Raw genomic sequence first — 27,224 nt, 5'->3', positions numbered from 1 at the left:
TTTGTCAGAATTGGCAGTGATCAATAACTAGTAAATATGAGTTGAATAGTAATATTTTACCAACTCTATATGTTGTATAGTTTTAGGTTCCCCCTTTCTTGTAATAAAGGAGACACTCTCTCTCTCTCTCTCTCTCTCTCTCTCTCACTCACACACACACACTCTCTCTCTCTCTTAAAGAAAAATTGAAAAACACAAGAAATCAAGAACTTTTTTTTGGTATATAATTTTCTGGTTTGTTTTTACATAATTGTGATTATATGCTATTAATAATTTAGCATTGTAACCTAAGAATTTGATCATGATTAATTTTGTACATTCCCTGTAAATATCATTTTAAATGTCCACATATATTATTAAGGACAATATTCAGTTACATATTTTTATATGTATTGCTTTGATTTATCAAGTAATACATGCCTATTGTAGGCGATTTGGAATGTGTTAAAAGATATACTACTTTACAAAATTTTGTTTATAAAATGCAAATTTTTTCTTGGCCTTTTTTCACTTTTTAATCCATGTTATTAATAATCTTTGACAATGTAATTTTTTATGGTTACATGATATATCTTTATATAAATATACCACAATCAGATAGCTATTTTTTTATTCAGCATTATATTTTGAAAACAAATATAATTTACCTGTTCTATTTTGTTTTTCCTCATTTATACTTGTATAAATATAGACATTCTGAATATTAGAACAGTAATATTTCAAATCTATCTTCAGTTGAAATGTGTTATCCTAAGGACAAACTGTTTTTTATAGCTTGTTTATGGAAATCCTAAAGTACTGTACAGACTGTGATGAAATACAGTTTAAAGAGGATGGCTCTTGGGCACCAATGAGATCGAAAAAGGAAGTACAGGAAGTTTCTGCCTCATACAATGGAGTTGATGGTGAGTGGTAGTTATTCACAAGGGAAGGGTAGTTTCCTTGCTGCTATAAACCATGGTGTTCAATTTTAAATGAATACATTTCTTAAATCCCTGAGCATTTTAGGGGTAGCTCAATAATTACTAAATTGATTTAATGTTCAGAAGTAGATGAATTCCTTTTAAATTTTTCTGATATTAGATTTCAAAGTAATGTAGTGTGTGTGTGTGTATATGTGTGTATGTATGTGTGCTGCTGGGGATTGAACCCAGGGCCTTATGCATGCAAGGCAAGCACTCTACCAACTCAGCTATATCCCCAGCCCTCAAAGTAATTTAATCTAATAAGCCATTTGTAAAGTCAAACTTGTGAAATAGAATCCTTTACAATTTTTTAAGACTTCTAATAGAGTAGTAAACATTCCTTTTTCATTTGTGTATATATATATATACACACATATGTCTGTATGTATACACCCAAATGAAACAAAAATATACTATTAATGTTTTTGCTGGAAGGAGGTTATGAGTTATTAATGTTAATACTTCCTAAGAATGTCAGGTACTATATAGCTAAACATGTAATACATATAGTTTGAAGCTAGGCATTATGGCACATACTTGTAATCCCAGCAGCTCAGGAGGCTGAGGCAAGAGAATCCCAACTTTGAGGCCAGACTTAGCAACTTAGCAAGACCCTCTCTCAAAATTTTTAATAAATAATAATAATAAAGGGCAGGGGATGTAGCTCAGTGGTAAATTGCCCCTGGATTCAGTTCCTAGTACCACAAAATATTTTATATAAATCGTTCGATTGTTTCTTCTCTTTTAGAACTGGTTTTTCAAAATAATCCTTTAGAAAACCAAATAATAAATAGTAGTTTTAAACTTCAAGAGCCTCTGTTGGTTTTCTGCTTTCTAACCCCAACAATGTAGTCAGTATATATTGATATATTAAACCATAGGGACACTGAGGAAAGAAATGAGATGTCATAGGTCTTCTTTGCCTTGTATTTCATCATTCCCATGCAGGATGCTTGAGCTCCACATTGGAACATCAGGTAACTTCTCATAACCAGTCCTCCAATAAAAACAAGAAAGTAGAGGTGATTGATTTAACCATAGACAGTTCCTCTGATGAAGAGGAGGAAGAGCCATCTGCCAAGAGGACCTGTCCTTCCCTGTCTCCCACATCACCACTAAATAATAAAGGGTAAGTGCTGAGACGTTAAAATACAATCATTGTGAAAGTTAATAGGGATTAAAGACCTACCAAATACAATGATAATGCTTGATTATAGAACTTAGGCTGAAACCAGACACAGTGTTGCATACTTGTAATCTCAGCAATTTAGAAAGCTAAGGCAGGAGGATCACAAGTCTGAGGCCAGCCTTGGCAACTTAGTAAAACCATGTCTCAAGAAGTTAAAAGTAATTAAAAAAAAAAAAAAAAGATAGATGGGGGTGTAACTCAGTGGTAGAATACCCTTCATTCAATCCTCATTACCCCTCCCCACACACACCAAAAACACCCTTAGCTTATCAAAATATGCTCCCATGTCTGAGTCAGGAGTAGGGACTGAGAAAATATGTTTGTAGTTCCCAGCTGCTTTTGATAGTGCACATTTGCTAAAAACAAGAAAATATATGCTGTAAAATTAACCCCAAATTGAATGTTTTTATGAGGCTGGCAAGGAAGGAAGTTAAGGATGACTTAGGTTTGAGTACACAGTATTTTCTGTTTTGCAGACTTGTTTGCCATATTTCCCATTAGTCACATATTAGTAATAATGAACCTTAGTTATACTTCAGTTCATTTCATGAAGCACTGTTATTTACCTATGTAAAACACCCTCTTTCGGGTCATGGATGATAATAAAATGAGTAAGTACAGTCCTAACCTAAAAGAGGGTAACATATAGGGCTGGGGTTGTGGCTCTGTGGTAGAGCACTCGCCTAGCATGTGTGAGGCCCTGGGTTCGATCCTCAGCACCACATAAAGATAAGTAAATAAAGGTATTTAAAATTAGTTTTTAAAAAAGAAGAAGACTGTTTAAAAAAAAAAAAAGAGGGTAACATTTCTAAGGGATAGTAAAACAAGTAGCAAACTCTAGCTGTACTTTTAAACGGCTGTTAGTCTCATAAGCACATAGATGATTCTCAGCAAAAAGATTTCATGTGTTGCTGAGACATAATTGTAAGCACACCAATAGTGAATCTTGAAATAAATGTGTTCCTTTTAGAGGAGTATATCAAGAAAAATATGTGGCATTTTATAACTGAATAGGAACTCTTCAGAAAATTTTCCATGAAACAATAGCACCTGAAGAGAAAATGCAAGAGAGCGAATGAACTTCCATAAATGGTTATCATTGTTAAGATTTCAAAGTTCAAGAAGAAAATTTTATAAAATTGACACCAGACCAAAGAGCAAGCATTTCTGTGATTGGAGTCTCAAGATATTTTATAAATATCAATCCACAGTCTAACCAAATATGTAGTTGGTCCATATCCTCAGGTTCCATGTCCATGAATTCCACCAATCTCAAATTGAAAATTTTGGGGAAAAAGCTGTATTTGTACCAAACACACAGAACTTTTTCCTTTTTCATTCCCAACAGCTATTTACATTGTGTTAGATATTATGAGTAATCTAGAGATGATTTAACATCTTCAGGAGGATATGTTTAGGTTATATGCAAAAAAAAAAAAAAAAGACCTTTTTTTTTTTTTTTTAAAATAAGGTTCTTAAGCATTCTTGGATTTTTGTATCTGTAGGCTGTAGGTCCTAGAACTAGTCCCCTAGATACGGAGGAACATCTGTATTGTCATATGATTTCTGTTTTAATGCCATAATTGTAGCATTAAAATATTTTATAAAACTCTCCAATATATAAATTATTTTTGTTTAATTGTATCATTATTTTCTACTCTTTAGAATATTAATAAGTTTTGTATACCTGTAAACTATCCAGTAGCTTTACTTTCTGACTATACATTGTTTCTTTAAGAAAAACATAATTGTTTAGAAATCTGATGTTTTTCTTTGGATATTTACTTTACTGTTTTTTAAAAAAAATAGCTCTGTTTATTATGTTTGGAAAATTACATTAGATGCATTGACTGCTTCCTGAGTTTCCCAGAGACTAATTGAACCCAGATACAGTATTGCAAACGCCAGACCTTTCTCTATTTCCAGATAAAAACAAGAATCTAAATTTTACATCTTTAGGAGAATAACACCATAGCCGATACTTACACCATTTCCAGTAAAGGGTAGCCCATAACTAGAAACCTAAGCACAGCATATTTGTTACTGTGCAGTGTAAAGGTAGAAATGTATTTCAAAATATTATCACAGAATTGAAAGAAAAAGCACTTTTTCTTTCAGGTATTAGAAAGAGGCAAACCTCACTAAAATGTAAAATATTTTGTTGTCTTCAACAACTGTTTGGTTCATGAAGAAATTTCTTATACAATTTAGTATACCAATATGTTTGCAAAGACTAGCATTTCAACTGCTTTTTTCTCTCTTGTACTCTTGTAGGCATTGTCAGAGGATACAGCTAATGGAACATGGTACTTTTTGTAGATGTAAGAGGTTTAAGTTTCCATTAGATGGAACACTTTCATGAGGTAGATAAGTGTTTTATGCTTCGTACTCCATTCATAAAAATGTAGATATTTTCATAACTAGAACTCTTTCCTGGGAAATTCAGCTTTGGTGTCTTTTGGATTATTCTGTACCATTAAAATTGCATCCCTTCATCCCAGGTATTTTACATGAAATATCAAAAGTGAAAGATAGTTGTTTTATTCCTTCATTCTTCGTTATTTTCTCCCATCTTATATGTTTATTAGCTTCTTATAGAACAGATTAACATATGACCTTTATTTATTTATTTTACTTATTTTCAGGACTGAAAATCAGCTATATATTCCCTTTTTATCACCCCTTTCTCTCTTCTATTTCTTAATTTTGGGTAAAGAAAGAAAATGATTTAATTTTCCAGCTCTTTAAATATATTTCACTTTTTTTTTTTCTTGAGCCCTTTTTTTCTTTCTTCAGTCATACTCTTCTCCCTTTAAAAACTCTACTGCTTTCTGGTTTGTTTATTTCGTTTTTGTGGTTCTGGGCATTGAACCCAAAGGCCTTATGTATGCTAGGCAAGCACTCTACCACCGAACCACATCCCCAGCCCTGTTAATTTTAGAGCGTGACCTTGCCTGGTGTTGCTACCATCATTGGCTTCAGCAGGTCTTTTATGCAAACAATGTGCTGATGACTTGCTGGGCATTAGGGATGCCAAGATAAACTACCCAGTTTTCATTCTTATCAGGCTTAAAATTTGGGGTCCAGCTGTTTGCTCCTAACAGTTCAGATTCCTCAGATTTCTCCTAGTCTTGTTTTCTTTGCTAGAATATACCTATGCTTCTCACTAGCCAATCCTCTAGCACTTATTTTGAAAGGTTTCAGGATTTTGTCTATTGTAAATACCTCTCACTTGTGTACTATTTCAGTGGCTTAGTTGTGCTTTTCCCTGCCCTCTGAGAGTGTGATGATATTCCAAAGACAGTGTTGGTTTGTGAATGTTGGATACCATTGCTCCACTTGGTTCTCCCTATAAACCTCTGCAAAATGCTATTATTCCATACAAACTATTTCTTAATAATTTTGGATCATCTATATGTTGCTTGCTTGTTTTATTTCCAGCATAAAAGCTAGGGCACACTGAGTTGCAGCCATTTCTTTGTAAAACTTAAAAATTAAACTGACTTGTGAAAATTATGTAAACATTTCCTTCTTACAGCATTTTAAGTCTTCCACATCAAGCCTCTCCAGTATCCCGCACCCCCAGCCTTCCTGCTGTAGACACAAGCTACATTAACCCCTCCCTCATCCAAGACTACAGGCATCCTTTTCACATGACACCCATGCCTTATGACTTACAAGGTGAGTCACTGGTTTTTCTGTATTATCACACAGTATTATGAATGTCTTTGATCTATGTAGTCTAAGGAAGAATTGGAAGATTGCGAGAATAGGGTCTTGGACTCAGGGAATTGAGAGAAATAATGTATAATGGTTATAAAAACTGACGTATTTCCTTGATGGTTCCTTCATCGGTAGCCAGTGTTTCGCTATCAGTGTTTAACTAGTGCAATGATGACTAGGTTTTATGAGCTTCAAAATATTTTACAAGTTGTTTTTTAACAACTTCAAACTTGTGACTTTGAATTTTGATATCGATGGGCATTACATTTTGTTCCCTGATTCTAGTCATAACGAGTAGGGATTATGTATAACCATGCTATTGTCTTTTAGATAGTGCTGAATTGAGACATTTTGAAAGTCTTAATTTTGGTTCTCCTGAACCTGATCCTTCTTTTCAAAAGCAGTTTGAAATGTTAGTTTACTTATTTGTATACAGTATTTTGAGTTCATAATAATCATTTACGTTATCAAAGAATTGCAGCTTGTTTTCATGTATCTGTAATTTAATAACATATTAAAAACATTTTTCTTTTATTACAAAAAGCCATATACGCTCTTTGTACAAAATTCAATATAGAAATATACAGTGAAATTTTCTCTCTACCCTTCTCCCAAGCCCACTCTCCAGAAGTAATAGCTGTTCTTAACAGCTTGCTAAGTATCTTTCCATAGCATTTTACCACATAGATGACACATGACACTAACCATGGTGCTACACATTTTGTAGATCACCATATTATAATCTGTTCTAGTATAGACAGTGATCCCCAGAGTACTTTCTGTCATATTTTATCTACATCTGCTTGTTGTCCTTTTCCACTAGTTTATATATAATGAAGCATTTCATTTGTGTTAATTACTTGCTTTTCACATTACACATTGGGCAATATAGGCAAGAATGTGATAGAAGGGGTCAATTTGCAGTGAATCCCAACAATCAGGGATCAGGGCTGGGCCTTGAATGTACACTACACCAGCTCTCAGGCACACTCCCTCTCAAGTCTTTCTTTCCCCTCATGCCACTGCAGAGATGGTGCTGGAATGTACATGTGATAGTAAATGAGTGAATTTGGGAAAGAGAAGGAAAATCTGTGTTACAATTTGCTTGACCTGTTTCAAATTTCAACCTTCTCATCTATAAAATCAGGGCCAAAAAAATTCCCTTTCCTCCTGAATTATTTGTGGAAAGTTAGAGTAGATTGAAAGGTTGGTTATTTAAGGGGAATCAAAGCAAGGGATCAGTGTTAGATTTAATAAGTTAGTGATGGGCTGGGGATGTGGCTCAAGCTGTAGCGTGCTCCCCTGGCATGCGTGCGGCCTGGGTTCGATCCCCAGCACCACATACAAACAAAGATGTTGTGTCTGCCGAAAACTAAAAAATAAATATTAAAATTAAAAAAAAAATAAGTTAGTGATGGTCCATGTCCCTCAAATGGAGTGACAGGGAGAGCAAATCATTGCTAAGACTTGGACTTAAACCTTCATAATTTAGAGATGGGAGAGAGAAAACATTCAGCGTAACTCTTCGTGTTTAGATAAAATTCTAAGTGACAGAATTAAGATTTCTATTTGTTTTTGGAGTATTGGGGCATTTGGAAGGGTTTTTTTGTTTTCTTTTTATTTTGGGTTTTTTTTTTTTTTTTCAAAACTAAAATAATTTTTTCTCCCACAGGATTAGATTTCTTTCCTTTCTTATCAGGAGACAATCAGGTATGTTATATGAAAACAAAATTACTGTTATTTTAATTGTATATTCAAAAGTATAAAATGTAGCCAGGAGAAATAATAATTTATCTTGGAAAATAAATTATTGCTATGGCATTAGTAATTTAAATAAAAGTTCCTGGTTTCAGTATTGTCTGAGCAGGTAATAAGAACAGTGTTGGTTTGTTGGTTAAAGAAACAGGAAAGTTCATATTGGCTGATAGATTTCTTGGCCAAATACAGTCATGCACCGCAATGTTTTGATCAAGGACAAACTACATGTATGACAGTGATCTTATGAGATTACAGTGGAGCTGAAAAATTCCTATTGCTTCATGACATTGTAGCCATTGTTATGTCATAGCACAACACATTATTCATGTTTGTGATGATTCTGGTATAGACAAATCTCTGCTGCTAGTGGTATAAAAGTCTAGCACATACAATTATGTAAAGTGCATAGTACTTGATAATGATAATACATGTTAAATGGCAGCAGCCTCGTATGCCTCGTTTACTGCATCTCTTGATTGCATCATTTTCTCTTGTGTTGCTTTGTTCATTCTGGCCCCTAACCATACAAAATTCACTGCTGGTGTTGCCAGTCAGAGGGCATCAAGTGATGTCCTGGAATCAAAATTAAAAGTCATTAGGGGGCTAGGAGTATAGTTCAGTGGTAAAACACTTGTCTAGTGTGTTCAAGATTAATACTCAACACCACACATACACACATACAAAGTGATTAAGGACTATAATTGTGGAACATTAGTGATGGTTATTGCTTACCAGTCAGGCATGTCCCATTCCACTGTAGCTGTGAACTTGAAAGACAAGAACAAAGTGAGGGGGAAGCTATTAAAGGATCTGCTTCATTGAAGACAATAAGACTTGAAAGCACCCATTGCAGTGTTCTACAGGAGCCATAAGAAGTTACTTCTCTCCCAAGATGCCTTCCTGAATTGTTGTGCCAGTGCAGTGAAGTACTATAACATACCTTTCAAGTTTTGCTTATTGTTTATAATACTTCCACACATCCTCTCTATTAATGATCTGTATCTTAGTATCAGAATGGTGTTTCTCTCTCCAAACACCACTTCTTTGATCCAACCAATGGATCAAGGAGTTACAGCGGCTTTCAAGGCCTATTACCTAAGGAGGTCCTCTGCTCAGACTAGGGCTGTAGCTGAGGAGGACGCAGAAGATGCTGATGTAGTTCTGGAAGGATTGCATTTATGAATGAAAAACATGGTTTGGGCTGAGGTCACCAAGGAGTGTATGAATACCATCTAAAAGAAGACACTCAGGAGGTTTGTCCTTGACTTCAAAGGATTTGCCAAGGATGAGGAAGTTGCAAAAATCAACAAGGTTGTGGTGGAGATGGTTGTGTGTGGAAGAGGATGACACTGAGGAATTCCTAGAGGTGACTCCTGAGGAATTGACTATTCAGAAGTTGTGGAAATTAGAACAGGGATGCATAGCTGAAGAAGAAGCAAAAGAAAAGGAAATTGTGGGAAAAGAAAAAGAAGAATCCCTAAGAAAATTCAAAGTAAAGGGTATGGAAGATTTTGCAGACCTCAACAAGGGCCTTAAATTTTTTGAAAACATGAAACCCAACATCAAAAGGTTTTCTAAGAGAGAGGAATGTCTGTGGTGCATTATCTGCTTATAAGCAAATCTATAATGAAAAAGGAAAACAAACAAAGCAATTCATTGTGGACAAATTTCTGAAGAGTGCCACCTCCTCAGGAAGAGCTCACAAGAAACTACAGAAGACAATATTGTTACAGAAGATGACAGCTTTATGCTTGTCATTTTCCCTGAAGACCTTTCAGTGGGGACAGAATGTAGAGGTAGAAGACAGTGGTAATGATGACCCTATGTAAGCCCAAGCTAATGTGTGTTTTTGTGTCTTGGTTTTTAACAAAACAATTAAATATGCAAAAAGGTAAAAAATTTTTAAAGCTTATAGAATAAGGATATAAAGAAAGAAAATATTTTTGTATAACTATTCAGTGTGTTTATGTTTTAAGCCAAGTATCGTTACAAAGAATCAGTTAAAAAAAAAAAAAACCAGGTTCAGTGGCATGCACCCGTAATCCCATTACTTGGGAGGGTGAGGTAGGAAGACTGCAAGTTTGAGGCCTGGGCACCTTAGCAGGACCCTGTCTCAAAATATAATGGCTGGGAATGAAGCTCTGTGTTGAAGCACTTGCCTAGCATGTGTGAGGCCCTGGGTTCAATCTTCAGTACCAAAAAAGGAAAAGGGTGGATATTTTTCAAAAGTGTAAAAACTTATAAAGTAAAAAAGTTATAGTACATTAAGGTTTATTTATTATTGAAGAAAAAGGTTTTTTTTTTTTTTAAATAAACTTAGTGTAGCCTAACTGTAATATTTCTAGTCTCCAGTTATAGTGCCCTTGACCTTCATATCCACTTGCCACTCACTCACTGACCTGGAGCAATGTCTAGTCTTGCACACTCCATTCATGGTACCCTATGCAGGTGTACCATTTTACATCTTCTGTGTTTTTACTGTGCCTTTGCTGTGTTTAGATACATACAGGTACACAAAGACCATTGTGTTCCAGTTGCCTACAAGTACTAAGCTCTGGCATCTAGGTTTGTGTAAGTGTGCTCCAAATGATTTTTCGCACAATGATGAAATCACCTGGTGTCATAGTTCTTAGAATAGATTCCTGTCCTTAGGCGATGCATGACTGTATCTTAAGAGCAGAGGGTAAACTGTCCACTTTTCTGCTGCGTCTAAACATATTGGGAATAGAATCTTGAGAATCTCTTGCAATACAGATTAAAGCAAAAAGCAATCAAGAAACTTTGCCAGTTTCAGATACAAAAATGTCTCTCAAGACCAATGATCCAGTTATTTTACATAAAGCCATTTGATTTTGCAAATGTTATGTTTCAGAAACAGATACTAAGGATACGGTAAACTTAGGACATTGTTTTGCTGAGAGAAAATGTCTACTTTATAAGTATAACGAGCGTGTTTTGTCTTTGGTCTCCTCCCTAGCATTACAGCACCTCCCTGCTTGCCGCTGCAGCAGCAGCAGTCTCAGATGATCAAGACCTCCTGCACTCGTCGAGATTTTTCCCATATACCTCCTCACAGATGTTCCTCGATCAGTTAAGTGCAGGAGGCAGCACTTCCCTGCCAACCACCAATGGAAGCAGTAGTGGCAGCAACAGCAGCCTTGTGTCTTCCAACAGCCTGAGGGAGAGCCATAGCCACACTGTCACAAACAGGAGCAGCACGGACACAGCGTCCATCTTTGGCATCATACCAGACATTATCTCATTGGACTGATCCCTTGCCCCTGCTGCTCCTACCCATCCTAGATTAAATGAACTTGGCAGAAAAAAGAGAACTTTGTGCTCTGTCTTATCTTATTCTGTTTAGAAAAGTACAGCGTGGTTTTTTTTTCCTTTTTTTAGGGAAAAAATTAAAAGAAATGTACAGAGAACAAAACTATATTTTCAGTTTTACTTTTGTATATAAATCTAAGACTGCCTGATAAAACACTTGTTTAAAAAAAAAAAAAAGGAAAGAAAAGAAAAAAGCACCCACAAGCCACCTTCAGTTCATTTTTTTTCTGGATTCTGAAGATTTTTCATGATCTGTGCTATGGTTTTGGTTTTATTTTACTTCAATGGCATTATTTTATTTGCAGTAAGCAGAAAAGGAATTGCATGTATGAAGTTTTAAATTGTGGGCTTTGTTGTGGGGAGGGGGTTGGGGGGGATAGTTTGATTACCATTTTTTAAAAATGACAGACTTGGGTTCTGTTGTGTGTGTGTGTGTGTGTGTGTGTGTGTGTGCATATTTTATCCAGCCTTAAGTTATAAATCTCATCTGTCCCACTTTCATTCCCTATGTATTTTCAGGTCATAGCTCATGGGCGTGTGTGTTCAGTGTGTGTGTCTGTATGTATTTTTCTGTCATTACTGTTCCCTCTCTTCTGGAGTTTGCATTCAGTTAATATATTAGTTGCCTGCTTCTTTTAAAGTGCTTTAAAGGTCTTGAACTCAAGTGTGAGTATCTTTATCAACTATCCCAGTTGCATGTTCTCCATCATATATTCTGACTTGCTCTATACCCCCCTGAGAATACGCTGTAGAAATACTGGAGAAAGCTGTCTGGGTAAGGAGTAGGCTTACTAGACCTGTGAATAATACACTTTAGTCTAGTTCTCAATTCTAAATCTGGACTGCCAGTGTTGTGTATTTAAGCCAAGTCTGTGAATACCTGCTTTTTTGGCCACAGGGTAACAAGTTTTCATGTAAGATCTTCATACCAAAGTAGGAAGTGATAATAGCTTAGAAAGTCCTGCTGGGTATTTTGTGCAGCTGACAGAAGGGTTACATCACCTCAAAAAGAAGATAGACAAGTCAATTACCCTAAAAGTAAATTTTGTTTGGAAAATGCAATGCACCACACATGTGGATCTATAGAAATCTACTGTCTTGATAAACAAGGTTCAAAATGCATTTGAACCTTAGTCATTTTTATTCTCTGTGAGTGTACTTATGTTCTTAACCTATATACCTAGTTTATTTTGTCTTCATCTTTTAATGACAAGCATGACATAGGAAAGTCATTTTTTTTAAATTCATGAATGGATCTGATCTGCTCTAAATAGTGGAACATGTAAATATATTGAAAACTGTTTTTCAGGAGATAAGTAAAGGTTGAAGGAAAGGAAAAGTGGTTTACTTGTGTTCCAAAATCCTCATCAGAGAAGATATTATGTTCTCAGATATGAAAAATGTATTTCAGTTGATTGAGAGTACAGGTTTAACAGAAAAGATAATGATTGCCAGTTTTCCAGACTAGGTTTTTATATCACAGCTGTTTAGTATTTCTCAGAGTTGATGAAGGACCACTTTTGTGTATAAACTTGTCAGTTTCAACCTTGCATTGGTAACACTGACCTACTTCAATCCAGGTAGAATTCAAGATGGCTATGTCTTTTGGCTGTATGATAAAATTAATGGTTCACATGACTGTGTGGCATCTAAAAATAATATGTTTTTACAGCATCTCTCTTACTAAATTGTTGACTTGAATTTTGAAAAAAAAGTTGGTGTTGATATGTATATGTGTGTGTGTATATATGTATTTATAAACAAGTGTGTGTGAGTAACAAGTGAGTTACATAGTCTTCCCCTACGCATGTGTATTCCACACATAAATGGCTGAGTTATAGTCACAAAACAATTTGCAATAAAAAAATTTATTGTCAGTTAAAACAAGAAATAGTTAAGTTTTTAAATGAATCTGGAGTTGTGGTGAGTGAACACTTTAAGAACTTTCATTGCCATATTAATTTAGACTAATTTTGAATAGTATCATAATTTGTGTCTAAATTTGGATTAGGGTAGAAATTACTAAAATTGTAGAGCACTGTTTCTGATTTTACATTGTGAATAGAAAACATTTCTATTCAACTACCATAGGTTAAGTGAATAGTTTTCTTTATTCCGTTTTCTTTATTCCTGTTTTGGGGTTTTGTTTCTGTTTTCTCTGCTTTTTTGTTGTTGTTAGTGGTCTCAAAATTCCGATCAATAACTTTGTATACGATGCTGAATTATAAACTCTTTGAATGATCCAGTTGAAAACCCGTACCTCTGCTTTCCTTGGCCCAATTTTGGAAGGGGTTAATTTCCCTCCATGCCCTTTATTATACCAATCTAAGGGAAGAATAGGTAATAGGGAGAAATAGATGTCTGTCCAGTGGCTTTGGTCATGTCCCCACAGGAGAACCAACCATTCAGTTGTCTTTATAGTTCATTCCACTCTGAGGAGTTTCCTTCAGTTGTTAACTTTTTAAGATGTTGCATTAAGTAATAGTTATCACTTGTTGGTTTCATGTTCGTTATGAGTCAATCAGACTTTCATGATTTGTAAAAATTATTAAGAGTCATGCACTACACCCTTTTCCTAATTTTTTAAAAGAAGTTAAGCCACTTTTCTCTTTTCCTCAGCCCACACTCACTCCCCAACCCATGCCAACATTGCTGTGCTGTCTGTGGACAAATAGTTTCTCGAATCTTGAAGCCAGTTGTTACAACCCCTTTGCCTTGGTCTTTCGTGATAGGTGCACATATCCTTCCTTCTGTGCAGTGCTGCATGTGTGTACACATCTGGAGAGAGCTCTATACACACAGAAAATAGCTGTTTGGCAGGGTTGAAGTGGCTTTTAATTGCTATGTGGGCATTGTTGGACACATCTCTTTTTTTAAAAATTCTGATACTTAACCATGCCACACTTGGTTGACTGTTTTGAGCATTAAATTTTTTCTATTATTGATTTAGAGTATCACAATTCTATATCATTACTGACTTAAGAAAGATTCATTTATGCTTCTGAAAGATGTGATTTCTTGGGTAGATTTTCCTTTGAAACAAGTGTGTGAAATTGAAAATATATCCCAGCTGTAAATTAATAAATATGGAAAAAGCATTGTTTCTAAAACAATTTCAAGTACATAAAACTTTCAGGATCTTCAGGACTTTTTAAAGCACGTTTGCATTTATTTTAGTAAGAATTTCTTTTTGTAAGTACATGTTGAATTCTGTTTTTTAATTAAACACAAAACTTAGATTTCAGAAAGAGGGAGGGAGACTAGCTGGTGGTCCCAGAGTGTGCTGCTGTTGTTTAATTAACAAAGGGGAAAATGTATATAAACAGATATAAAAGTTACCATAAATTCCATGAACTTAAATCTGTGATTCATTGCCTTAAGACTTTCTCTCTTAGGATTTCCATACCGCATGCCAAACCAGTAAAATGGCTTTTAAAAATGTATAGTAGACCAATGTCAGTTTGTATAAAAGTACCAAGTGAAAATATTTATTACATGCATTGGAAAAAAATTGTTTACCTATTGAATGTTACCTGTTTATGTAGAGCTCTTTAGATGTAATAAAAGAAAAGCCTTCAGTTAATTTGTCTTCTGTAAAATAATATTACTGGGTGGACCAGGGGACAGTCCCAATGAGAAAAGTGACAGTGCTTTGTGATTCCAAAGCCCCTTTCATCCCGAGATTTCAAAGCATGATGAGCACCTAATAGGCTTGCAGCTGCTTTGAGGTAAGTAATTAATACATGGCCACCATTTCCCTTTCTTATTGAAATATGGCAAGCTTTGTAATGAACCACAACATCTCTTTAGTTTTAAATCTGTTTAATACCTGCAGTTTGCTGAGAACACTGTGACTGTTTTTCTAAAAGCACCAGGTGCCAGGTAAGCCAATCAGAATTTCAAGAATGAGCATGAAACCAGGACTGAGGGAGCTAAAAGCCTCTCCTGGGGCTGAGGTAATTTCATAGGAACTTGACTGCCAGCCACCCCGACCCTTGAAAAGGACCATGAGGCAGGGGTTCTGATGACTACCCTGCCCACTGCGTGCTTTTAGCAAGCTATACTTCATGTTCCTGTTAGGCAAAGGAGATTCCTAGAACTTGCTTTAAAATCATATTCTGGCCAGTGATAAATAGAACAGAGCTTTGTTATTATAGTTCAGAATTTCCTTTTCCTGTTCCATCAGTATTTATCACCTGTCTAGATTTGGTATTCCAGATTGGTTTTGCTTCCTAATGTTGGTGACTAGAGTTTAAAAGAAGCGTTTTGCTTCCTAATGTTGGTGACTAGAGTTTAAAAGAAGCGTTTGTTTGGGACCCTTGCCAGACATTGAAATACAGCAGATCTCTCTTGGAGGCCAAGTTCCAGTGTGCCTTCAAGTGGATTTACTGTTTAGATAATGAAGTTTTAGTATTCAGTACCCTGACTTGCTCTTAACTCCTCCAGGGTCCTGAGTGCTGCCCCAGAAATTGTGTATTGTATTCTTTCTCCCTCCCTCCCTCTATTTTTTTTTCTCTGGCCCCCTCTCCCTCTCTCCAGCCCTCTTTATTTTGAGATAGGGTCTTGCTAAATTGATGAAGTTCTTGCTGAGGCTGGCCTCAAACTTTTGGTCCTCCTGTCTCAGCCTCCCAAGTTGCTGGGATTATAGGAGTGTGCCACTGCACCTGGCTATTTGTTTTATTAAAGACAACCACCAAGTCATATAAACCTCAAATCCCTTAAAACCTACATCTGCTCCTGAATGGGTGGTCCCAACACCCCAGCTGGATGATCACAAATTCATTTAGTTGGTATTTGGGCCATTTCTTGCCTCCCTGGTACCCTAAAAACACTTATTTACAGCTAGGGCATTTCTGCTCAACTCCCCTTGGCAATTATACTATTGGGGAAATGATAGCCTCCTTTCTCGGGACCTCAGTTTGATCTGATGCCATGCAATATGGATGAGATGGTTGCACTTAACCTGTGCAACCTAAAGATCGGTGTCATATATAACCTTCCAAAAGACATTCCCCCTTCTTAATCTGGTTCTCTGATGTTTCAGCCACAGCCTAATTTTAATAAATAGATAAAAATATTCCCGCTAGGGGGTCTGCCCCCCACCCATGTTACTCCTGCCCTTTTTAGGACTGTGCCAACAGTATCCCTAGGCCCTCAATTTGACAAGTGCATGGACATCTCTGAGTCCCAGGCAGCCCCGCCTGCCACTCATGACTGTAACTCAAAGTTACTTGAGCTGGAAGTGCTCCCAGAAGGACTGTTGCCTCACAACTGTTTCCAGCCATCTTGTACCATGGCCATGATCCAGAAGACGTCTCTTAGTGACATCCTCCATGTTAGTCCCAGCTTAAGGTTATGATCAGTTTAGGTCACTTGAGCACATCATCCTACTTTCTGGAACTTCTGGGCCTGCAAACAGCCCAGTGCACAGCTCAACATTCTGAGAGTGTTGCTACCCTGTTCTCTGTTGATAAATGAGTGTCCTGAACCGTGTCACTCTGTCGAAAAGGAGAGGAGAATTTGGGTCTGTGGTGCTTCAAGAAGAGAGTGTGTGTGTGTGTGTTTTCACTCTGCTTGTTGCCATTTCTCAGCTAGCACTGGCTCTATCTTGAAAATGTGGAAAGTGGTTCTAGCACCCAAATAAACACTTATTTACAGCTAGGGCATTCTGGGTAGCCTGCCCTCTTCAGGAGAAACGCCGTAATGGGAACTCGGATTCCACACGCCCTTCAGGCTGCTGTGCATTTTCAAGGCCCTATCTATCTCCATCCTTCCTCAATGGGCTCCGTGGGGTAAGACTAGAGATCCAGGCTTTGTCTGAACCCTAAGGCCCTCAGGGATGAAATCAATAGAGCTGGTAAGTGGCAGACCCAGGACTGGAATGTAGGCCCAACTAAACCAACAGGAAGGGCTGGACTCATGAGAGCTATTGAAATCAACGCAAATCTTCATGGGAAAGGAGGCACTAAGGATTGAACTCAGGGCCACTGGACCACTGAGCCCCATCCCAGCCCTATTTCACATTTTATTTAGACACAGGGTCTCACTGAGTTGCTTAGCACCTCACTTTTGCTGAGGCTGGCTTTGAACTTTCGATCCTCCTGCCTCAGCCTCCTGAGTGTGCCACCGCACCTGGTAATACAAATATTTTTATTAAAGACATGCTGATACCATGGCTGGAATTACTTATTGCTACTTATGCCCAGCTAATGTTGTCTTTGCACCGTGTTTGCCATCACCCTAGAATTAAAGGAACATTTTCCTTTTAAAAAATCAACCAGTCCAGGTTTTCAGATCCAGGAGGGATCATCTCTTGTACTCTGCTCATTCAGTAGTCCTGCACAGGAAGGGTGATCTTCTGGATAAACTCGTCATACTTCACTTTGCCATTTGGTTCAATATTTGCTTCCTTGAAAAGATCCTCCACTGCAATAAATCACATGAAATTTTTGTTTGGATTTGGGGTTATAAGACACTTCGTTTGAGGTTGGGGCTCCCCAAAGATCTTCCTGAGCGTCCAGGGAACTTCTTGTACACCAGAGAGTAAACCAGAACAGATGACAACCTGCCCACTCCCATCTGGAAACCACTGGTTTGGTTTGGCTGGGCAGGAATCCTGGCGAAAATCCAGTCACTGAAGCACCTAGTGTTTTTATTCTTTCGTTAGTTGTTGATGGACTTTTATTTTTATTCATTTATTTATATATGGTGCTAAGAATCGAACCCAGTGCCTCACAGATGCCAGGCAAGTGCTCTGCTCCCGAGCCCCAGCCCCAGCCCCCACCTCTTGTTTTCTGTGAAGAAGATCTCAGACCTCTGAGCCTTGGTTTAGAGAGAGAGTTGGCCCAGACATTTTGTCTGCTGTCACCCACCCCTCTGCCCGCCACCATAGGTATTTTCTGCAGCTCCCTTCTGGACAGAGCCACCCAGGCTTCAGCTGCCCCTCACCTCCCCACTCCTCCATGTCAATGTTCCTCCCCAAGATACCTCCATGCCAGGAGGGCCTAGTGATAAGCGCTTCTGCTACCACCACCTCTAAAGAAAAGCGTAGGGCAGGGGTGCAGCTCATGGGTAGAGCACATGCCTTACACCAATAAAGAAAAGATATGTATTTTGGGCCTGGGAAAATAAATCTAACAGTGTGTAAGGCTCAAAGCTTGCAAAACTGCTGTTAATTCTGCCTTGCTTAAAAAATAAAATAAAAAACTTCATTTGCATTTCCCCCCTCTGGTTTTAGACTTCTGAGATAAAATAGTAGCTTGTCCCAGGCACTGGCAAGAAGAGCCATTCAGTTTATCCTTTTCCACTGTGGCCTCTCTTCAATAAAACTGAATATTTTTTTTCAATCACCAAGGATAAGGGATTCCTACTTCTTTGGGGCTGGGTTGTGGCTCAGCGGTAGAGTGCTCGCCTAAGCACGAGCGAGGCGCTGGGTTTAATCCTCAGCACCACATAAAAATAAATAAATAAAATAAAGGTATTGTATCCAACTACAACTAAAAAAAGGGGGGGGGATTCCTACTTCTGTTATCATTCTTTCTCCCACAGCAAGTGGGAAAGAAATTGGTCTCCACCACTTTCTTTGAAATGTTCTTTGCAGGTTAAACAAATAAGAGATGTGTGTTTGGGGGCCATGGTGTTGCTTTGGCCAGAGATCATTAACCACAGAATCAGGACCCCCTGCTCTCTCTGCTGACACTCCACCTGGCACATGGAGGGCCAGCAGTGTCCTCAGAGCCTGGGAGGTTGAGGACAGCCCATGATTCCCCCTGTTCACTTGAAAACAGCCACAGTGAAAGATGAGACTGTGATAGCTGCCAGCCTCAGAACGTGGGGGAAGAGGAATCTGCCTGCCCGAAGCGCTATTTTTAAATGCTTTGCTCTGTGCCTTTGTGAAGGCAGATAAAATCTGAGCAGAAGGGTTTATAGAATGTGAGCCTCTTGGAGGGCCCTGAGGGATGGTTACTACCTCATTTCCAGGGAGTAAGGAACCTGTGGGAGGTACCCCCCCCCCCAGAGGAGGGGGAACCGAACCCCCTGCAGTGTTTGTTGGGATTTGGCCAAAGGCTGATGGTCAGTTGTTACTGAAGCCCTTTTCCTACACACACTGTGGCCAAGCCTAGCCTTCCTATCCCGATGGTCGCTGACAATTGAGCTGCCTAAGTAGAAACCCTGGCCTCCCAGGGATGCCAGCTGAGGCAGGACCCAGGGACTAGCAACTAGTGCTGAGAGGCAGAAAGAATACCCACAGATGGATCAGTATGGGGTTTTTCATTACGATGTACAAAGGGCTTTCCCAGAAGGCCCAAGGCCCAGGCCCCTGGTCCTGCTCCAAGGCAGGAAGGCACACGGGCCGCTGGGAGGTGTGAGGCAAGGTCTAGTCTCCACTTGACCCTGCAAAGGCCCCTCAGAGCCCCCTTCTTGAACTCTAAATCTTCCAGAGTCAGCAGCAAAGTAGCATTTCCATTTGGAAAGCACGCTGCAGCCCTGTTCAGCTGGCTGTGATATGGGGACAGCACTTGACCTCCATCCAGCTCCCAGCTCAGCTGACCCACAACCACTCACTTGTCAGCTTCTTTTTTTTTTAATATTTATTTTTTGTTGTTTTTGTAGTAAGTGGACACAATATCTTTGTTTTATTTATTATTTTTATGTGGTGCTGAGGATCGAACCCAGGGCCTCCCACTTGCTAGGCGAGCCCTCTACCGCTGAGCCACAATCCCAGCCCCTGTCAGCTCCTTTTTTGGGGGGTGGAGTGGTGTACTGGGGACTGAACTCAGGGGCATTCGACCACTGAGCCACTGAGTCTCACTGAGTTGCTTGGCAACTTGCTTTTGCTCAGGCTGGCTTTGAGCTCTGCTGGAATTTGAGGCGTGTGTGGTCACGCCCAGCCTCATCAGTTCCTTGATCAGGTAAAGGGACACTCATGTTCCCCAGGTGTCCTGTGCACTAAATGAAGATCCAGTGAGCTTAGGCACAGCATGAGGCGGGGCAGATGTCCCACTACCCAGCTGCCCAAGTGGATCCAAGCTGGGCTTTCCCCAGGCTGACCCTCCACCCTGACCACTGGGCCCAGACCAGTCCCCGGCTAGTGTGACTGCTCCTGGGCTTTGCAGCTGTATATCAACTACAGAAGCCTACACAACCATGGTGGCATTGATGGTACTTTGGTGAACTCCCCCAACTCCCTAACCCTCTGCAGACATTGGGAGACTGGTCAGGCAATTAATTACCTTCCTTCTGGGTGAGCTTCTCCCCGAGTCTCGTGAGTTTCGCCCGCAGCTCGGATGCCATGATGTACCCTTTTTTCTCCTTGTCTGCCATCAACATGGCCAGAAGAATTTCTTTCTTTGGATCCTCTTGTTTTATTTGCGTGTGCATAATAGTCAGGAAAGTGGAGAAATCCAGCTCTCCATTTCTGTCTAAGAAACCCCCAAATAGCAGAGTGAGCAGGGAGGGAAAGGCTCTTGGGGAAGCCAACCTACCTCCTTGCACCCTCGTCACTGCCAGCTCCACCTGGTTCACAATGGTGACAGTGGTCATGGTGAAGAAGACACAGCCCCCACTACTGAGTTCCCACCATGGACCAGCTCCTGGACTGGATATTCTTCATTTCATCCACCCAGTGACCCTTGGTGACCATGGTTATCATCCCCTCGTTTTGCCTCCTCAGGGGACAGAAGCTTGTAGTGTGTAGTCACAGTCATCACCAACTGCTCAGCTTCCCTCTGGTGCTTCCCTCCTCCCCTGAACTGGAAGGAACTGGGTCCATGTGTCCCCCCACACACACTTCTGCCACCAGAGCAGGTCTCTGAGGAGGGATAAGTGCCCCGCCCCCAGCTCAAGCCTCAGGTCCTTCCCCACCTGCTCCCGTGCCTTTCCCTCCCTGCAGCCCCCTCCAGGCATGTCCAGAAGCCTCTGCCCACACACTGGCCTGGCCACAACAGCAGGAAGTCAGAACTTCCCCTGACCACAACTTCCTGTTTAGAGGAGACAAAAACCACCACTCCTTCAGAGCTGAAAATGAGACCACTGAGTGCCCTATCACCAGGCTCTGGCCCTCCAAGACCTGCCCCAGGATGGCTCCTAGGGCTCGTTGCTGCAGGTGTGCTAATGTGACCTCCAGTGCCCCGACAGATGCTGAGAACCAGAGACAGAGGTGACCTGGGGGCTCCCAGTTAAATGCTGGAAGCTGGCCACTTCTTCCTCTAGGCCAGTCCCTCCTTCCTGGGCATCCAGCTCCCAATGTAAATAGACACCCCAGACTTTTAAAATAAAATTAAAAATAAATCTCCCAAAGAAATCACAAAGGGGCTGGGGTTGTAGCTCAGTGGTAGAGCGCTTGCCTAGCACATGTGAGTCACTGGGTTAGATTCTCAGCACTGTATAGAAATAAATAAAATAAAGGTTCATTGATAACTAAAACTTTAAAAAGAAACCACAAAACTTGTTTCTGATAAGAGACCTATCTGTTCCCATTGTTGAAAATACAGGGAACAATAAAGGGAATGAAAACCAGCCTTAATCCTATCACCAGAGATAACCACCTTCCAAGAGGGTTTTCTTCCAGTTTCCTAGCAGTCATGTATGGTTTTGAGGAAAGTCTTTGAAATCAAAAGAACTGAGTTCCAATCCTGATTCTACCATTGGCTTAAGTACTTGGGCAAGTTACCTATGGCTGTGAGTCTTGATCTTTGCCTGCAGAGTAGGATCAGGACAGCCACCCTCTTGGGGTGATTTGAGCTAAGCGTTTGGTAGATGTTCACCAAAGGGACATTTTTTTTCTATAAAAACAACATTGGGATCACTGGCAGCACTGTTGCTCTATAGGTCTGTGATAAACCTGGTGGAATGGCCAGACCCAGGGCCCCTGCAAGGTGGGGTGTCACCGTTGCCTTGAGGATGAAGCAGAGTGCACTTGGCCAGCTGCCTCCTGGGAGGTTCACTGCCCCCTGCCTCTCTAACCTGTGAGCCCTACACATCCCACCCTCTGTGCCACCCGCTCGCCCCTCCCGGAGCCCGCTCAGCCCACTCACCTATCCCGTGGGTCTGCAGGTGCCGCTGCACCTCCCCAGGCGTTGGGCTGGCTCCCAGGCACCTCATGGCCACCAGGAGATCAGTGGCTTTTATCTTGCCCCTCTGCTGCTTGTCGTACAGGGAGAAGCATTCCTTGTATTCTGCACAGCAGGAGGGAGGACCAGCTGTGTTCACTCACTCTCCACCCACCCCTTCTCTGCCCTCTTCCCTGGGACCCAGGCCCCATTTTATTGCAGTACTGGGGATGGAACCCAGGTCCTAGCTGCACCCCAGCCCTCCTTCACACTCTTTTCCCCTTCCTTTGGCCCCCTCCCCACACTTATCCCCAACCAATGTTTCCAGATACAGCAAAGGAAAACAAAACTTCCAAGTTCAATTTGAATTCAGAGAAATGGTGAATTTTTAGTGTAAGCATGTCCCGAGTTTTGCATGGGATATACTCACACTAAGAAAATATTTGTGTTTATTTGAAGTTCAAATTTAACAGGGTGTCCAGCATTTTATGTGGCAACCCTGCCTCACTCCTCCTTTTCCTTCCTCAGTCCCTTTCTCTCCCTTCCCACAGCTAACTGAAATACCCCCCCCCCCCAGGGGGCTGCTGGCCCCTGAAGCTGTTTGCCCTCTGACACAGCCTGGGCCTGGTTTCAAAGCCTTCAAGGGGAACTGCTGGGAGGCGCCCCAGGCTCTGAACCTAGGTGGCTGGTGACTCTGCCCCGCGGCCCTTTCTTTCTTGATACTTAGCAAGATGAAGTGGCTACCAGAGCTCAGGCTGCAGTTACAGTATTCCACAATCCAACAAGACTATCCTGCGGTTCCCAAACCCTGGAAGCTGAAGAAAGCCAGTCAGGAGCTTGGGAAAGGTCCCAGGCTGGAGACTGGGATCCTGCCTCTGGTGAGGATGGGCTGCCCTCTGGAGGTGCTCTGGGACCCTGGGCCTGGCCTTCCAGCCTGGGCTCCATGATCTGTTCCTCTACTGCCTTCACACCTGGGTGGATCCTCAGAGGCCTGGACTAGGGACTTGCTAACTAGTAACAGAAATAACAAGGGCAGTTCCCATTGCTGAGCCCGTCACCCCAGCCCTGGTTTACTCCTCACCCTCTGAGGGCACTGTCTATTCCTGCTGGGCAGATGTGAAGCCATCCTAGAGTGGCCTCAAACCTCACCTAAGCAGCGTGACCCCTGAAGTGGAGCTCTGTCCACCAGGCAACACTGCCTCCGTCCCGGGACAGCAGGGTGGGGTGGAGACTAGGCAGAGTACATCCCCCAACCCCGTAGCCCAGGCCTAGGGTGGCTTTGTGTTCCTTAATAAAGACCCTCAGTCCTCTTCCTGGTGTGGTTCCTGGTGTCCTCAGGGCCACCCTACTTTTTTTTTGGGGGGGGGTACTGAGGATTGAACCCAGGGGTGTGCTACTAGTGAGCCACCCACACTCCCTTTTATTTTTTATTTTGAGACAGGGTCTAGCTAAGTTGCTGAGGCTTGAATTTGTAATCCTCCTGCCTCAGCCCCCCAAGTCGCTAGAATTACAAGCATGCACCACCGTACCCTGCATTCCTTTTCTGTCTGGGTTTCTCATGTGCCCTGGCTCTCCTGGCTGTTGCCCCAAACTGGTCAGAGCTGGAAGGCAGGGACAATTGTCTGGCTCTTCAGATGGGCACACTGAATCCCCTATGTGATCAGCAAGCAGGGCTCAAATGGAGACCCACCTCCTAACAAACAGATAGCTCAAGTGCATTCTGTCTTCCTACTGCAACAAATATACCTTTTAAAAACTGCAAGACCAGATCTGAACTTGGAGTTCCTACACTGGAACAAGAGAACAGGGCCACCTGGAGAGCAGCCCTGGCCAGGCTGGCCCCAGCACTCCCTCAGCACCTCTCCCCTCTCCCTGGGGTTCCCCCTCACTGTCCAGCCATCCTGACACTCCATCCTTCACTCTCCTTTTGTCCTCCTCTGGGTCCCCTGAGAGGGGAGAGGTCTTCTATGGTTCATTGCTCTATCTCTAATGCAGGGAGCTGGGCTGGCACCAGGAAAGGACTCAAAAATTTGTTGAATGAAAGAATGAACAGTGTTAGATGAATTGGATTAAAAGTCCCCTTTAGGTTTTCTCTTGGAAAATGCAAAAGTCCCAGAAAAGGCCTAGCAGAACGCCAGTGACGTGCTGGAGAACGTTTAGCAACAGCCCTGACATGTATGTACGTGTTTCCTACGCACTCGACAGAGGATGGGAAACACATGACTTACACACAGCAAAAAAGTCAACTCTAAAAAAGTCAGTCTAGTTGATTGATTATCACAAATGAGTTTCACCAATACTCAGGTTCACTGCTAACCTACAGTTTGGGTTCAACCATGATTTGACAAGGGAGGTTACCTGCCAGCTTCACTTGTCAAATCATGACAAAAGAAGGCAATTCTTTTTCCAATGAATTGAAATTGTGTTGTCATTCAATCTGATAAGCGATCTACTGTTAAACTAATTCTCGCCCTAGTACAAATTACATTCATTAAGCTGAAACTTCTTTCAAATCTGGGGGCAGGGGCTGGGGATGCGGCTCAAGCGGTAGTGCGCTCGCCTGGCATGCGTTCGGCCCGGGTTCGATCCTCAGCACCACATACCAACAAAGATGTTGTGTCCACCGAAAACTAAAAAATAAATATTAAAAATTCTCTCTCTCTCTCTCTCTCTCTCTCTCTCCTCTCTCACTCTCTCTAAAAAAAAAAAAAAATCTGGGGGCAGCAGGGCTGTCTTCTTAGCTCTCTGTAGGGCTTGGCACATTGTTTGAGCCTATGTTCTTTAACAGTCTCTGGCTCTGACAACTGGCTTGTGAAATTCCTAAATATGTAGCTCTCATATGCTGGCAAGCTTCTAACTTTGTCCCTAGCACACAGAGGCCAGATGAGGCGGCATCCCTCTTCCTACCTCACAGGTGAGAAAACTGAAGCTCAGGTGGTTGGATTCTAGGTCTGCTGCCTCCAAAACTCCTGTTCTTCCCGCTATCCCTGTTTAGTCATTAAACATTAGTGGTCACTTTCTTGGTGCCAGAGACTCGGATACCAAGAGAAATTATCTTCTTTCCCTTGGGGAGTTCCAGAGGCCCCAGGAGGGGGAGCCAGCGAGCCTCATGTCCAGGCGTGGGTGGAGGACACAGGCTGAGAGCTGGACTCCAGCCCCGACCTGCCATTCAGTGTCACCTATAGAGCTGGGGAGGAGGGGCCCTGCCCTGGGCCTGGCACTTTAAAAGCCCCCTGGCGTGCTCTTTTTGGTCTTGGCCTAGTTTAGGGGTAAGGAGTCAAGACAGGGGTCTGTGGTTAGGTACCCACCTGGAGCCCACAACCCCACCCGTCCCTTCTAGACCAAGCTCCGGGTACCCAGAACTCTAGAATCCCAGTTAACATGGAGCCATGTCCAGTGTCTGCAGAACCAAGGGCATCATGGGCCCAGGGTGCCTGCCGTTTTATCTCTAGTGGTCAGGAAGGTCTAGCTGACAATGGGACAGTTCGGCAGAGAGTTGGGGGAGGGGATGCTCAGGGGCCGACTACCAGTCCCAGGGCTGTCACTGTTGGGGCAGACCGGGGCACGGCCTCAAGAGCAGCTGCTACATTCGCCGTGGGGAGACCTCTTCTGCCCAGTGCTCCGGACCAGCCCCCGCAGCCCGAGTCTGGCCCCAGTTCTGTGTAACTCAACCCTCTCCTCTTGGCCTTGTGGAAACAGCCCAGCCACACGAAACTGAAGGACCCAGAGAGGAGAGTGTTCATGCTCAGACTAGGCAGAAGGGCCCCGGCTGACCCTGTTTTACGATGGGGAAACTGAGGCCCAGGAGACCATCCTGCCCAAGGCGCAGACCTGGGCTCTCTCTCTCTGCCAATCACAAAGCCCCTTTCTTTTCCTGCCTTTCAGTCTGTTAATGGTCTCTCTCTTCCTCCCTGACCTTTTCCTGCCCAAATCTGACCATCTGGCTCTGGCGGGAACTCCAGGACATGGCTTGTAAACCACCCAGACAAACATAAAGCCAGCAGTCCCACCACCACCACCTGAGGTCCCCCCTACCGCCACCAAGGGTATCCCTGCAGCGGCTAGACCCCTGCCGTGGGTGTGGCTGGGGCCCTCCTTCCCTGGAGCAGAAAAGGAGTAGAGAAAATAAAGAGGTCCAGATTGTGCTGGGAGCTGCTAATTAAAGGGCAAACCAACCTACCATTAATTTGGTCCTGGGAAAGAAACTTGGCCTGCAGCAGAGAGAGGGAGACAGTCAGGGCAGGGTTCTGTGAGAGGCCCTCCCCACCCGGCTGGCCACGGGTCCCCACTTTACCATCGTGGGGCTCCCGCTGTTCTCAGAACCAGCTTCTCAGTTCCTTTTCCTCTGGCTTTGAGTTGAAAGTCCGCCAAGCTGGGTGGAGGCCAGAGTAATAAATCCTCTGCTGCCATGGAGACCGGGCCCTACGCCACCAGGGTCAGATTCCAGCTTCCTGTGCATGGCGGATGTCTGGCCAACCCAGGCAGGTTGATTTTGAGGAAACGGCCGCAGAAGGGCTCTTGTGAGACTCAGGGCCCCTGATTCTGGAGGTTGATGCTCTGTAGCAAGTGAACCATTCCCAGACTCTGAGAGGGGACATTAGAGAACAGAAAGGTGGGCCTGGGGTAGGGCTGAGTCTGGGCCTGCCTCAGGGAACTTGTCTCCCTCTGACAAGCTCCCTCTTGGAATTGGGCACTGCACACACTCTCCCTGAAGACTTGTCACCCACAACCCTGCAGAGGAATGGAGCCTGTCCCGGATGGGCCAGCTCAGAGTCTGGGTCTCAGCCTTGGGGGATGGATTGCAGGAACGCAGGCCTCAGTACACTGGGGCTGGGATCCAATCTTCCCACCTGCTGTTCCCAGTCACTGCCTCTCTGTGCCTCCGTTCCCCCTTGCCAGGCCGCATTACTGGTTGCTGGGAGAATCAACTAGCCAGTGCCCAGCTGACTCCCATCCTTTGCCAGCTCTCCCACCTTTCAGGCCCCTGGGAGTGTCTGTGGGTGGCCAGGCTGCTGTCCAGCCCTGCGTCTACCTCTCAGGTGACCCTCCCCTGGCTGGGAAGGCTCCTCCACTCTTTCTTCCCCTTCTCTTCCTAGCCATCTGCCACACAGCCTGCTGACTCCCAAGTGCTCCCATCACTCACAAAGGACAGGGGCAAGTGGGCGCCCTAGAGCCACTGGGTGCTGGGCAGAACTGGGTTCTCAGCCT

The 27,224-nt window shown here is 42.4% G+C and overlaps 2 protein-coding genes across 3 annotated transcripts in view; one reads left to right on the top strand and one right to left on the bottom strand.

The window, feature by feature from the left end:
• Positions 1–15,227, top strand: part of PIAS1 (protein inhibitor of activated STAT 1) — a 133,007-nt gene extending 117,780 nt beyond the window's left edge. For both annotated transcript variants that reach the window (XM_081290333.1, XM_081290334.1), the window contains 5 exons: positions 775–905; positions 1,914–2,094; positions 5,693–5,835; positions 7,550–7,587; positions 10,613–15,227. In XM_081290333.1, coding sequence (XP_081146459.1) covers positions 775–905; positions 1,914–2,094; positions 5,693–5,835; positions 7,550–7,587; positions 10,613–10,906 — 787 coding nt within the window. In that variant the 3' untranslated portion in view covers positions 10,907–15,227. The remainder of the gene's footprint in view (positions 1–774; positions 906–1,913; positions 2,095–5,692; positions 5,836–7,549; positions 7,588–10,612) is intronic.
• Positions 15,228–16,912: 1,685 nt separating this feature from the next.
• On the bottom strand, positions 16,913–26,441 carry CALML4 (calmodulin like 4). The gene is given in 6 exon segments (XM_081290336.1): positions 16,913–17,391; positions 20,199–20,387; positions 22,002–22,142; positions 26,197–26,227; positions 26,311–26,337; positions 26,340–26,441. Coding segments are annotated over 6 exon segments (573 nt in total). The 5' UTR covers positions 26,427–26,441; the 3' UTR covers positions 16,913–17,293.
• Between the last annotated feature and the right edge of the window lie 783 nt (positions 26,442–27,224).

Source organism: Spermophilus citellus (assembly GCF_964194105.1).
Source record: "Spermophilus citellus genome assembly, chromosome: 4".
In the NCBI taxonomy this organism is placed as follows: domain Eukaryota; kingdom Metazoa; phylum Chordata; class Mammalia; order Rodentia; family Sciuridae; genus Spermophilus; species Spermophilus citellus.
The sequence above is the reverse complement of the archived record's forward strand: the minus strand, read 5'-3'. Positions and strand labels throughout refer to the sequence as shown.